This window comes from Coloeus monedula, assembly GCF_965178545.1.
Source record: "Coloeus monedula genome assembly, chromosome: 6".
Lineage (NCBI taxonomy): Eukaryota > Metazoa > Chordata > Aves > Passeriformes > Corvidae > Coloeus > Coloeus monedula.
Window position 1 is genome coordinate 63,703,143 of NC_138786.1, and position 13,756 is coordinate 63,716,898.

At 48.5% G+C, this 13,756-nt stretch overlaps 1 protein-coding gene across 2 annotated transcripts in view; it reads left to right on the top strand.

Moving 5' to 3' along the window:
* Positions 1 to 13,756, top strand: part of MDGA2 (MAM domain containing glycosylphosphatidylinositol anchor 2) — a gene marked incomplete at both ends in the record, with an annotated part of 224,034 nt that overhangs the window by 200,605 nt on the left and 9,673 nt on the right. For both annotated transcript variants that reach the window (XM_082283040.1, XM_082283041.1), the window contains 4 exons: positions 1,207 to 1,384; positions 3,461 to 3,481; positions 9,911 to 10,066; positions 12,362 to 12,520. In XM_082283040.1, coding sequence (XP_082139166.1) covers positions 1,207 to 1,384; positions 3,461 to 3,481; positions 9,911 to 10,066; positions 12,362 to 12,520 — 514 coding nt within the window. The remainder of the gene's footprint in view (positions 1 to 1,206; positions 1,385 to 3,460; positions 3,482 to 9,910; positions 10,067 to 12,361; positions 12,521 to 13,756) is intronic.

A 13,756-nucleotide genomic window follows, 5' to 3' on the forward strand; every position in this document is an offset into this window, starting at 1 on the left:
TGAATTCCAACTCCATCCCAGAGTGCTCTTATTACCTCCAAATTATGCCCCAAAAATCAGCACTAAAACCCCGTTACCTTAACAAGGAGATGGATCCCACCCCACGGACCCAGGGAATTCCCATCCCAGAAAACTCCTCCTGCACTGCACTTGGCCAATGTTATTTTAAATTCATGGATGGAATAGGGATACAAATCCTGAGGGTGGATTTATGTCCTCTTATTTCAAGGAATTCCATTTGAGGGGGAGAAAATCCAGCCTCGGGAAACTGATGGGATTTTGAAAGGAAAATGAAGGGTTATTTAGGATTTTGACAAGTGGGTTGGAAGCGTAAAAAGCAGCTTTTTAAAGAACTCGAGACTTCAGGGAGGTTTTTAAAATGTCACGGCATCCCCTGGGTGTTTCTGTGTCACCACAAACTGGTCCTTGGTCCTTTGCTGAAATCCCTGCCTGGTGAGCATCCCAAATCCTCAGGAATTGGGGGAACTCCACGCTTTTCCTGCCCCAAAACACATCCGAGGGCCATTGGATTTCCGTGGGGAGGGGATGGGCAGCCGGCAGGGAGAAGTGGCCTTTGGAAGAAATATTCCCGATTTTGGGTGGCGTTTGTTGCAGAAGTTCTCCACAGTGGGGTAATCCAGGAGGTTCACTCTGGTTCTTTTGGAATTTTGAAGGGTGCCCAGCTCTGCTCCCACTGGTTTTTAAGGTGAAGACAAATTTATCCCAAAATCTCTGCTATTTGGATCCCTCTGTTGATTTTAGGCCGGACAATTTTTAAAGGAAAAAGAAGGTTCTTTCAGATTTTAAAAAAGTAAATTTTGCATCTAAAAGTCAGATTTTTAAAGAAATTGAGAATTTGAAATTTTAAAATGTCACGGCCCTTGCTGGGTGCTTCTGTGTCACCACAAACCCCCTTGGTCCTTTGCTGTAATCCCTGCCTGGTGAGCATCCCAAATCCTCAGGAACTGAGGGAACTCCACGCTTTTCCTGCCCCAAAACACATCCAAGGCCTATTGGACCTCTGGAAGAAATATTCCCGATTTTTGGTGGTGTTTGTTGCAGAAATTCTGCACAGTGGGATAATTCAGGAGGTCCATTCCTTGTCATATCTCTAATTCTTTTGGAATTTCGAAGGGTGCCCAGCTCTGCTTCCTAAGGTGGAGACAAATCCCAAAACCTCTGATATTTGAATCCTTTGGATTCCAGGCTGGCCAGCAGCGCTGGTGGGAGCAGGAAATCACGGTGAACGGGAATATCCAGAAGGGGGAATTGATCACCTACAACCTGACGGAGCTCATCAAGCCCGAGGCCTACGAGGTCCGCCTGACGCCCATCACCCGCTTTGGGGAGGGGGACTCCACCATTCGGGTCATCAAATACAGTGGTAAGGACTTGATATCCAAGGAAATGTGAGTTGGGAATGCTCCGGGCTCTGGGAATGGTGTGGTCGTTCCCAATCCTGGAATAACGTGTTGAGCGTGGTCATCCCAAAAGGAGCATCTGAGAAATGGGAGAGAGGAAAAAATTCACCTTTCGGATGATCCATAACAATAAAAACACCCAACCAAAATAATTCCGGACATCCAAACCCCAAAATCACATCCAGTTTTTCGAGGAAAATAAGGAAAATTTAATTAAATTCATGCCAAATAACGACATAATAATGACATCGTTTTGCTGTCTTCATAAAAGAGCAGATTTCAAGTTGATTCTTGTTTTGAAGGATGAGTTTTGAAGAAACAGCTGTGAACAAAGTTGGGGTTTTTCCCCAGAATGAGCAGTTTTTACTTTAATATGAATTATTTTCTTTAAAAACAGTGACTGTTTGTAGTCTCGTGTAAGATGATATAATCTATAAATTTATATAAGAAATAATGCCAGGGCGTTTATCAATTTCCCTCTAAAAGGTCGCTGGGACAAAGATTTATCCACTTCAATTTAACAAGAAACACACAGTATCCATCCATCCTGCTTCCAATATTCCCAGGAATTCAATCCTCTGTTAAATCCCTGAAAATCCCAATTTTGGGGGAATTTATTTAATGGATAACTGAATTTCTTCTTTTTGTTTGGTTTTTCTGCTGTGGGAAGTGTCACTGTCACCACATCCATGCTGTTGCACCTAAAAACAGTGGGGAAAACCATTCAACCCAAGATTTCTTGCCCAGAACAGATCACCCAATCCCAAAACCCACCACCCAGCTGAAATTCCAGCAGGTTTTCTCCTCCTTGCTGAGGGAAAAATCAGGAATATCTGTGCTGGCTCTAACCAAGCCCAGCCATTCCTGACACTTTGTGCTCCTCCAGCGGCAGAAATTCCCTCCCTGCAGGGCCAGCACCACCCTGAGTGGGGCACGGATTTTCCAGGCATTTCAGTCAGATTTGGGAACGTAGGGCCTCAATTTTCCCTGAATTTCCCTTTCTGGCTGATTTCTCTGGATACTTTTGTGTCATGGATGCAGCAACTGCCCCTGAGCCCTCACACGTTGTCCTGCAGCTGTGTTGCTCCAAAACTGGGAATTTTGGGGTTTTTTTTCCTGGTTGATTTGGGGTTTTTTTTTCCCAAATTTTTGATGCTGGATAAATTCAGCTTCACCACCTTCATTTTCTTGTCTGCTTTTGTCCCTCGGTGTGACACAGAGCGTTGGTTTTTGTGAACAATCCAAACCGTGAGACTCCAGGTGACACCTGATGATATTTTCCACCCAAACCCATGAATTTAGCTCCAAATCAAGCCTCAGTCAATGCAGCTCCCAGCAATCGCAGCTAATTCCAGGTTCAATCACTCAGGGAGCTCATGAAATTGAGGTTTTTTGGAGAATCAGAGGTAATTCCTAGGTAAAAGATGTGAAAATTGGGTTTCTTAGGGAGATTGTGCTGAGCGAATCGCTGCTCCCATTTCAGGATAAAGTGGTGCTGATTTAGAGCTGGTTTGAAAACTCCAGACTGAATTCAGGATTTGGCTGAATCTTAGGCTGGGATTAAAGCAAGGAAGGGCAGCAGGAAATCCTCGAGTGATGCTCTGGCATTGCCAGATGTCCCCGTTAATTGGAGATAAAATTAAATTTGGGGCTTTCCGTGAATAAAATGCAATTCCAGCCCGGAGCTGAGCCTCCTGCGGCTTCCCACACGTGTGGGGTCTGTGGCAGGAGGGCTTTTTCCTAAATCATCCATCCTCACATTTCTCCTTCTGCAAACAGAGCCACGGAATAATTCCTCCTTCCACCCCATTCCCAGGTTTTAGCATTGCACAGATCCCTCTGGATTAACTTGGGAAGCCATTCCCATGCTTGGGATATTGGGGACACTGTGAAGGTTTGGCTTTCACTCTGTTCCAGCCTCTTAAGGTGTGAAGTAGATGAATTTTGATATTCAACAAGGGGAAATTTAGGATAATCCGAATATTGATGAATTCGAATTTTTTTCTTTGCATTGATTTGATTTTTCCCTTCTTTTCCAGCTCCGGTGAATCCACACCTCCGTAAGTATTTGAAATATTTCTCTTTTTATCTTTCACGTCATGAAGAGCTGTCCTTGCAATCGTTGTCCCTCAGAGCTCAAAAGTGAATTTTGAGTATTTTATTTCCAGTTGCAGCCCGTGGGTGGCAGGAAGCACCTGGAGGTGTCTATTGTGATTCCTCTTGTTCCAGCAAGGATAAAGGAAGGGAAATCACAGCTCCAGCTCACCTTTCCCACTGCCCCAGAGAGCTCATCCAAAGGAATTCCTTCTCTATGGATTCTGTTATCCTTAGGGAGCAAATCCCCCTATTTTCTAAAGGGAGGACAGCCTTGATCTTGGGAAGTGTCACTGTCACCACATCCATGCCGTTGCACCTAAAAACAGTGGGGAAAACCATTCAACCCAAGATTTCTTGCCCAAAACAGATCACCCAACCCCAAAACCCACCACCCAGCTGAAATTCCAGCAGGTTTTCTCCTCCCTGCTGAGGGAACAGCAGGAAAATTCAGGAATATCTGTGCTGGCTCTAACCAAGCCCAGCCATTCCTGACACTTTGTGCTCCTCCAGCAGCAGAAATTCCCTCCCTGCAGGGCCAGCACCACCCTGAGTGGGGCACGGATTTTCCAGGCATTTCAGTCAGATTTGGGCCGTTCCAGGGCCTCCCCCCACCCTCCCAGCCAGCAATTCCCAATTCCCAATCTCCCATCCAGCCCTGCCCTCTGGCACTGGGAAGCCATTCCCTGGCTCCTGGCCCTCCAGGCCTTGTCCCCAGTCCCTCTGCAGCTCTCCTGGAGCCCCTTTAGGCCCTGGAAGCTTCTCTAAGGTCTCCCCAGAGCCTTCTCTTATGGTTCTGGAGTTATTTCTGTGCTTTCCGGGGTAGTCAGGAGCTCCTCTGCAGAGTGAAACCAAAAGGAAGGAAGTTCTTCCCCACAGAGATCCAGGAATCACAGATCCCTTGCACAGAGAAATGTGGAGACCCCAAGTGGAACCTGGTTCTCCCCAAATTCTCGGGACACAGCTCCTCAGGCATGACTGGAAATGCAAACTCGGACATGATCAGGCACAGGATGTCCCAGGCTGGAAATGGCTTCAGTTCCACTTTGTTCTTCCTCTTTTCCATGAGCACCAAATCCCTACAAACATGCAGGCAGGAGTCTGGGATGGAGCTTTGGCATATCCCAGTAAAACCACCCTATTCCTACAAATTTTCCCTTCCCTGCTCCATCATGTTCTCCCAAACCCCAACAAATCCATATTTTTGTGTCCCCAAATATTCTTGATTTTAATGACTCATCCCAAAAATACTCCTGCCTAAGGAACGAGGTCCAGTCTCCCATTTTTCCTGCTGCAGGGCAGCGCCACCAGGCAGAACCAGGCTCTGCTCCATCCCTCGGACTCAACTTTAAGCCTTTGTGTAAATGTTAAACTTATTTGCAGAAGATCTTGTCCAACACGTCAATAATTAAGCAGGGCTTAGCTCCAAGCTCGCAGGAGCTGCAGGAACCTCTCCCATGGAGCCTAACGAGCAGGGAATGAGACTCTTGCTAATTAATATATTAAATCTAGGCAGCTATGGGAAGAAAAAGTGCAATCCCAAGTGCCTCTCGCTTCTCTAGGATTTGAAGATCTCAAATGGATTTTCCGAAAGTCTTGTGGGCTCCTCGTGGAATTTGGGTGGGAATGGGAATAGGGAGTTGGTTGGCTCAAGGGAGGGATGGGAAAGTTTTTCCCCCAAAGCTGCAGGGTCCCCAGGGTCACTCCTCTGAGGTGACCAAAGCCGTGGCAGAATTCTGCTTTGCTTTTTTTCCTTGAAGATTTTTGGAGTGGAATCCCTTGGTAGGGAAGAAATCCTGGTCTGCATCCCAGCTCCATCCCCCAAGGCCACCACTGCCCCACGGCCCCAAATGCCACATCCATATGGAATTGAAATCCCTCCAGGGATGGGCACTCCAAAGCTCCCTGGGCAGCCCCTGCCAAGGCCTGAGCTCCCTTTCCATGGGGAAATTCCTGCTGCTGCCCACCCTGAGCCTGCCCTGGCCCAGCCTGAGGCCGTTCCCTCTCCTCCTGTCCCTGTTCCCTGCCAGCAGAGCCCGACCCCCCCGGCTGCCCCCTCCTGTCAGGGACTTGTGCAGAGCCACAAGGTCCCCCCTGAGCCTCCTTTGCTCCAGCCTGAGCCCCTTTCCAGCTCCCTCAGCCGCTCCTGGGGTTCCAGCCCCTTCCCAGCTCCCTTTTTCCTACAAAATCCCTGTTGTTCCTAAAGTTGTTTGGCCAATTTCTGATTTTACTGATGCTGTGTGAACGAAGAGGAGGAGCTCTATCCAACCAGGACAAGATTCCTGCACTGGAAACTGAAGTCGTGCTCTTCCTGCTTTGACTCTGGAATAATCCCATTCCCTAAATCCTTCTTTTTTATGCAATTTCTGCGATACCCAAGCAAGAAGCATCAAAAGACTTCAGTTCTGAGGTGGAGCCTCACGTTTCCACTTCATTTGTTACCACCTTACAGAGACCATTTAACGTGAGCCAGAAGGATTTTAGCTCAATTTGTACAACTGGATGTCACCCCTGAGTAATGGGAGAGAGGACATGTTCGGGACTCACATCCAACTTGGATTTTATGGGAAAAGACGACACAAATGAAAGGTTTCACCTCCAGAACAGCTTCAGCTTTTGCCCTAATTAGCAAGGAAATTATGAAGGACCTGAATCCATTTCCAGAGCTGCCACTGCCCTGACAAAAACCAGCACTCTCATTAATGTTAATTAGCACCATCGTTAGGGCCATTGCTGGAGCACCTGTGGAAGAGTTGCTTGTTCCTCCTGCCCTCCTGCTCGTTAATTAACAGATCAAGACCATCCAGATCTATTTAAGAGCTCCTCCAAAAGTCTGGAGTAAAGCCTGAGGAGCTTTTTCCCAGTTTTCTTCATCTGTTGTTTTTTAGGGAGTGTTCAGTGCCAAGAGCATTTAGCACTAACCTTTTCCAAGGTATTCCACATGAAATCAATGTTTGCCTATTAAATAAAAGGCAAGCTTTGACTTTTTTTTTCCCCATCTGGCCTGAATATTTATTTTATTTTAGTTTTTTTTCTTAACCTGAGGAAAAAATCTTTTGTTCTGCTGATGTGGAATTTCTTAATGAAGCTCTGAGGGCACAAGAAGTTGATGCAGCTTTTAAGGCACTGGAGGGGCAGTGCAGAAAGTGCTGAATGGCTGAAAATTCCTTGTGTTGGTTCACTTTGCTCCAGGACTGGATCCAGGAATCAAAACTTTTCTCCTTTACTTATATTTTGCCTTTTCATTCCATCACCTTGTGTAGAAGCAGCAACTTCTGTGCTACAGGAAGGGGTTGGGTAAGTGGAGGTGGAAGGAAAATCCACAAAATGTGGGGTAAACCAGGAGAATTCGGAGCTCAAGTGGTGTAAAAGGAATTCTTGGAGATGAGAGGCACAGCTGGCACTTTGTTCAGAGAGCTTTGTTTGAGTCCTGGAGAATTCCAAGAGCTTTGGCAGGGTCTTGGCATTCCCTTCCCAGTCTTGGGATGGAGATGTCGATCTGTCAACTTCTCTCCTGAAGGGTTTGGGTGTAATCATGGAACCAACACACGATCAGGGACTGGTTTGGGTTGGTGGGACCTGAATCCCATCCCATCCCACCCCTGCCATGGGCAGGGACACCTCCCACTGTGCCAGGCTGCTCCAAGCCCCAATGTCCAGCCTGGCCTTGGGCACTGCCAGGGATCCAGGGGCAGCCACAGCTGCTCTGGGCACCCTGTGCCAGGGCCTGCCCACCCTCCCAACCAGGAATTCCTTTGCTGGTCCTAAAATCAGCTCCCACCATGCTGAGGTTGTCAGGGATAACCTGAATCCCAGATCTTGGTCGTGTCTGCCAGCGAAGGAACTGTGCTTTAGGGAATTCGTTCTCCTGGAGGATCCGATGGTGTTGATGGATTTACTGGGAACCCAAATCAGTCTGCTCGGGGTGCTGATAGCCAAGGAAGTTTCTGGGAACTGCATTCCAGTGATAACTTGGTTTTATGGGACTGTGTTTCATACTGGCAGTTCTGGAGGGGCACAGAATGCCAGGATGGGTCAGGCTGGAAGGGACCTCAGAGGGTCACTGGTGCCACTCCCTGCTCCAGCAGGGCCATCCCAGAGCCCAGGGCACAGGAGCGTGTCCAGAGGGCTCTGGAATATCCCAGGGAGGAGGCTCCAGCCCCTCTCTGGGCTCTGTTCCAGCCCGGGCCCTGCCCAGGGCAGCAGTTCTGCCTCCTGGGCAGGGCAATTGCCGGGCTCAGGCCCTGCCCGTGGCTCTGGTGCCGCTGCCGGGCCCCAGAGCAGAGCCCGGGCCCTGCCCTGAGCCCTCCCTGCAGCCAGGGACAGCCAGGGCTGAGGGCCCCTCTCAGCTGGGGCTCCTCTCGAGGCTGAGCAGCCCCGGCTCCCTCAGCCTGTCCTGGGCACGGAGATGCTCCAGCCCTTCCTCATCCTCACAGCCCTCCTCTGGATCTGCTCCATGTCCTCCCTGTCCCTCCTGAGGAGCCCAGAACTGGACACAGCACCCCAGAGGTGCCCAGGGCTGAGCAGAGGGGGAGGATCACCCCCTGACCTGCTGGAAATGCTCTCCCTGATCCCCTCAGGACCTCTTTGGCCTTGTGTTGTTCTTTGGACAGGCAGGAAGAGAACCAGGAATATTTGGAAATCCCTCCTAGTGCCTCCTGTGGTTTGAAGTGAATTTTCCAAGCTTACTTCTGAGCCTGCAGCATCACCTGAGTGTTGCAGCGCTAAGCTCCAGGTCCCTCTCTCCTCACTGATTAACAGGGAAGCTCCAGTGGCTTAAGTGGATTTAGAGTTCCCCAAAACCCCAAACCTGCAAACATTTATCCACCTTCTCTGTTTAACAGGGATGATCAATCCCCCGACACCGAGGGTTTGAGTTTCTCCTACCAATGAATACAAATTGCACCCCTGCAAGCCCAGCCTGGGCTGACACTGTGTGCAGGCAGCTGCCTTCTCCCTGGAGAAGGGAGATTTCCTTCTCTCCTCAGATAAATCACTGGAAGAGTCAACTCAGTGGGAATTGTTCATGCAGTGAAATTCAGCTTTTGCATGTTTTACTCTGATGCCTTTTCCTGGTCTTAAAATCAAGAGTCAGACACGGTTAGAAGGGGAAAAGGGATTTTACCTTGGTATTTATTTTAAGGATCTGTAGGTGCACATGTCCAGGTGGAATGCACCCCAATGCACACCACAGTGCACCCCCAAAGATCTGGTATCACATTAGAGGTGTTACTAATTAGCAGATCTATCAAAGGTTCCCCAGTGAGAGGCTGGAGTGAGCCCCCCTCCCCAAGGAGCCTTCCCCTGGATGGTTCTATCTCAGGTTACAGAATGTGTTCTGGAGAGGACCTTGGGCTCTGGGGCACACTGATCCCCGGCTACGAAGCTGCTGAGATGTTGAGTCTCCTGGCTGAACAAACAAGTCCAAGAATGGAGGCAAAGAGCACTGAGAATACAGAGGTTGTAAAAAGGTATAACAGGGGTATAAAAGAAAAGGCAAAAAATCATCGTGGCATCGACTCCACGGAGCCTTGTTTTGCTCTGAGTGAGAACTGAACCGCCGAGCTTGGATTTGGTTTGGTTCTTAAATTATGGGAGGAATTTCTTATCCCATCATAACCCAGCAGATCAGATCGCTGGGATCACTGGGCTCTCACAATTCCATGCAGGAGAGAGGATCCCAGGAATTTCCTCTGGAGTCCTTGGAAATATTTATTATTTATTCTAACACTTTCACCACCTGACCTCAAGTATATCACAAAAATCTCAGTGAAAATCCAGGAGATGTGTCCAGGACATGATACAGTCACCTCTCCTTCCCATATGGATTCAGATATTCCTCCCAGGAATTTGTTATGATGATCCAGTGGTGGGGACTCAATGCTCTTCCTGGCAATCCCTCCATGTGCTGCAATATCCTGATTTTTAAAGATTTCCTTCGTGTCTATCCTGAAGCTCCTTTGCCTCGTTTTATCCAGTTCTCCCTTTCCCATCCCTATTGAAATTAAGGATAAATTAGGACATGCCACTTGGAGATAATGTTTTCAATTTGAAAAGCTGCTGTCTCTTATCCCCAAACCACATCAACCCACTTCCCACTTTTATCCCCATATTTCATCATTTATGGACATGCTTCTGTTCCTCCCAGCTTTTTAGAAAGGTAAGAAGAGACAACACCTCTAAAAGCAGCTGTAGAAATCTGAATACGTGAGGAGGAGCTCTACAAAAAGTTTTAAATATCATTTCAAGTAGCGCCAGCACAAATTGATGACCCTGATTTATTTTTTCATTGAGCTTGCTGCAAAAGAAAACGGTGTATGATTTACAAAGAATTTGAAAAATAAGGATTGGATGGAAAACTCGGCCCGCTGAATTGCTGTTCTTTGTTTCGGCAGGAGAGTTCCACTGTGGCTTCGAGGATGGGAACATTTGCCTGTTCACTCAAGATGACACAGACAACTTTGACTGGACAAAACAAAGCACTGCCACGAGGGACACGAAGTACACCCCGAACACGGGGCCCAACGCCGATCGCACCGGCTCCAAGGAGGGTAAGAGCCAGCAGTGAGGAATTTGGGATAAAGGAACTGGCCGGGACAGGCAGTTCAGCCACTTCCTGGTCATGGAATCCCAGACTGATTGGGGCTGGAAAGGATTTAAATTCATCTTGTCCGTGCCATGGCAGGGACACCTCCCACTGTGCCAGGCTGCTCCCAGCCCCAATGTCCAGCCTGGCCTTGGGCACTGCCAGGGATCCAGGGGCAGCCCCAGCTGCTCTGGGCACCCTGTGCCAGGGCCTGCCCACCCTCCCAGCCAGCAATTCCCAATTCCCAATCTCCCATCCAGCCCTGCCCTCTGGCACTGGGAAGCCGTTCCCAGAAAACTGGAGTTCTTCTCTGGGGAGGTCTGAGAAACAACAGATACAGTCCATGGCCCTCGGAAGGCCCCACTACTGCCCCTGATCCTGTGTCACCCAAGGCAATGACATCTCAGGCTCCTTCTCACCCTGGTCCTGGAGTTTAAATGCAGAAGATCCCAGAATTCCAGACTGGTTTGGGTTGGAAGGGACCTTAAAACTTCCTTGTCCCACCCCCTGCCATGGCAGGGACACCTCCCACTGTGCCAGGCTGCTCCCAGCCCCAATGTCCAGCCTGGCCTTGGGCACTGCCAGGGATCCAGGGGCAGCCCCAGCTGCTCTGGCAATTCCAGCCCAGCCCCTGCCCACCCTCCCAGCCAGCAATTCCCAATTCCCAATCTCCCATCCAGCCCTGCCCTCTGGCACTGGGAAGCCATTCCCTGGCTCCTGGCCCTCCATCCTTGTCCCCAGTCCCTCTGCAGCTCTCCTGGAGCCCCTTCAGGCCCCAGAAGGGGCTCTAAGTTCATACCAAGATCCTTCAAGGTCTCCTAGAAGGAATTGCCAGTGCTGAGGAGTGACTGGTCCCAAAGCACAGCCCCTGATGGTGCCATTTCCCACCTTGCCTCGTTTTTATTATGCCATTTTCAAAGCGATTCCCTTCACATTAAAGTCCAGTGGGGAAACCTGGCTCACCTTAAAATATTCTCCTGCTTTCTGTCATTTAAATTCTACCTTGGGCTCTCTCAGCCTGTCCCAACGAGGTGGTCTTTGCTCCATTTTTGCTCTGGCTATTGTTCAAATGTGCAATTTTCAATCTGCTGCCCCTGTTACCGTGTGCTCCCGACTGCAGCGTGGATTTGCATTTGAAAAGTCCGACACATTGAGCTGAATTTATTGAGACCTGCAGCAGCTCCTGCTATTTTATTGTGTGCACTTCCAAAGGGGAAAAAATTCCTCCCGCACCACATTCATGTGGTTGGATTAATTAAATAATATCTCTGTGGTTGGCATGGTCCAGGAATGGAATAAATGGACATTGTCTTCTTTGGGATTGACACGGCCAGGTGAAAACAATCCTTGAAAGGTTCCCATCATGGCATTTTCCCTTTTATTTCACAAGTCGTGTTTCCAGGGACAAATTCCACCCTCAGGACTGAAGGCTGAACCCACTCTGATTTTGTGCAAACGTTCATCAGTTTGGACGTGTCTTCCAGCACTGTCTTGCTGCCTGGATTTTAGTTTTCATGGAAAACACGGCTTTGGGGCAGCTTTTGGAAACTCAGGGGCTTCATGCAGGAAAAAATGACTCCCAGAAATGCCGTGGTGGGAGATGAAAGTGAAAACTTTATCAGGATGATCCCAGTGTGTTCCTGAATTTCCTTCTGTGTTGGGTGTTGAGAACCTCATCCTGAGGATTTCCATCTGTGTTGGGTGTTGAGAACCTCAACTGGAAGTTTTCCTTCTGTGCTGGGTGTTGAGAACCTCATCCCGAGGATTTCCTTCTGTGCTGGGTGTTGAGAACCTCATCCCGAGGATTTCCATCTGTGTTGGGTGTTGAGAACCTCATCCCGAGGATTTCCTTCTGTGTTGGGTGTTGAGAACCTCATCCCGAGGATTTCCATCTGTGTTGGGTGTTGAGAACCTCATCCCGAAGTTTTCCTTCTGTGTTGGGTGTTGAGAACCTCATCCCGAAGTTTTCCTTCTGTTTTGGGTGTTGAGAACCTCATCCCAAGGATTTCCTTCTGTGTTGGGTGTTAAGAACCTCATCCCGAAGTTTTCCTTCTGTGTTGGGTGTTGAGGGCCTCATCCCAAGGATTTCCTTCTGTGCTGGGTGTTGAGGGCCTCATCCCAAGGATTTCTTTCTGTGTTGGATTTCCTTCTGTGTTGGATTTCCATCTGTGCTGGGTGTTGAGAACCTCATCCCAAGGATTTCCTTCTGTGTTGGGTGTTGAGGGCCTCATGCCAATGATTTCCCTTTGGATTTTTCCAGGTTTTTACATGTACATTGAGACGTCCCGGCCCAGGCTGGAGGGGGAGAAGGCCAGACTCGTCAGTCCCGTTTTCAGTGTCGCTCCCAAAAATCCCTATGGAGCCACCAACACGGCCTATTGCTTCAGCTTCTACTATCACATGTATGGACAGCACATAGGTGAGAGAAAGCCAATGTCCCGGTCCTTTCCTTTGGGAAAAATAGCTGGAAAAACTTCCTCTTGTTTGAAGGCAAAGCATGGGAGCAGTGCCAGCCCCTCCGAGGGCCTGTTGTAATCCAGGGAGGAGCTTGAGAGCATCCAAATTGTGGCAAAATTCTGTTTTCCACTAATCAGGAATTTGTAGGAAGGAGGAATTTCCCTCTTACGGCTGGGAAGTGTTTCCTGCACGAGGGAGATTTTGGAGCAGGGAATCGAATGGGAATCCTGTTGATTTGAATGGGAATTTTAGAGCCTGGAAAGAGAAAAGTTGATGTTAACATGGATTTTTCCTGCTTTTAATGGGATGTTTTAGGAATTCCTGACCGGAATCAGGATCAGGCAGGGAGCAGCAGCATTCCTCAGGTGTTTCCTGTGGAAAAGTCATGGCAAATTTGCTCCAAAGCTGCAGGAATGTGGATTTTCAAAGGGTACCTACCAGTCTATTTTTAGTCCTGGCTCTTCCAGCACCCAGGTTTAATTTCTTTCTGTGGCATGGAAAAAAAAAAAAAAAAAAGTGGAAAAATACAGAAGTCCAAACAACAAAAAGCCAATTTTTGGAAGTCTTTTGTGGGGTTCTTGGTGCTCCCAGCTTGCCAAGAGGTTTTCCAGTGTCAGAGTGACCTGATTTGATGTATTTTTATCTCTGTTTCAAGGGCAAACTCATCCTCCCAGGGAATTCTGGTGGTTGCTTTGTCCAAGCTCCCCCTGCCCTCAGGCAGAGCTCGGATTTTAAGCGGAGCAGACAAGTGCACTCAGGTTTTTTAGTGCTGCAGGAAGGTGGATGCAGCCCCAGGTTGGAATTCTCCTGGCTCTGTGCTGCAGCAGGAGTTGGGATTTTTATTGGAAAGAAGGGATTCAGCCACTCCATGCTGAGAGAAAATACAGAAATTGCAACATTTATTCATATTCTGGTCGTTTATTTATGGGGCGTTATGAAGAACGAATTACAAACATCGAGGGCCAAAAGGGTTTCTGGAATTCCTGATACATATTTGGAGTGTAAAGGTTTTTTGGGATAATGTAAAGAAAAACAGACACTGAGGTCTGTCCAAAACCAGTGGGATTTGGGTTTTTTTTCCTCGATTTCCTCTTGAGCAAGCGTCTGTCCTTAGATTTTTGCTGGGATCCCCCTTTCCCTGTGGAAATCCTTGAATTGCCAAGGCAAGGAGGGATCTGACCCCGGGTGACAGTGGTGA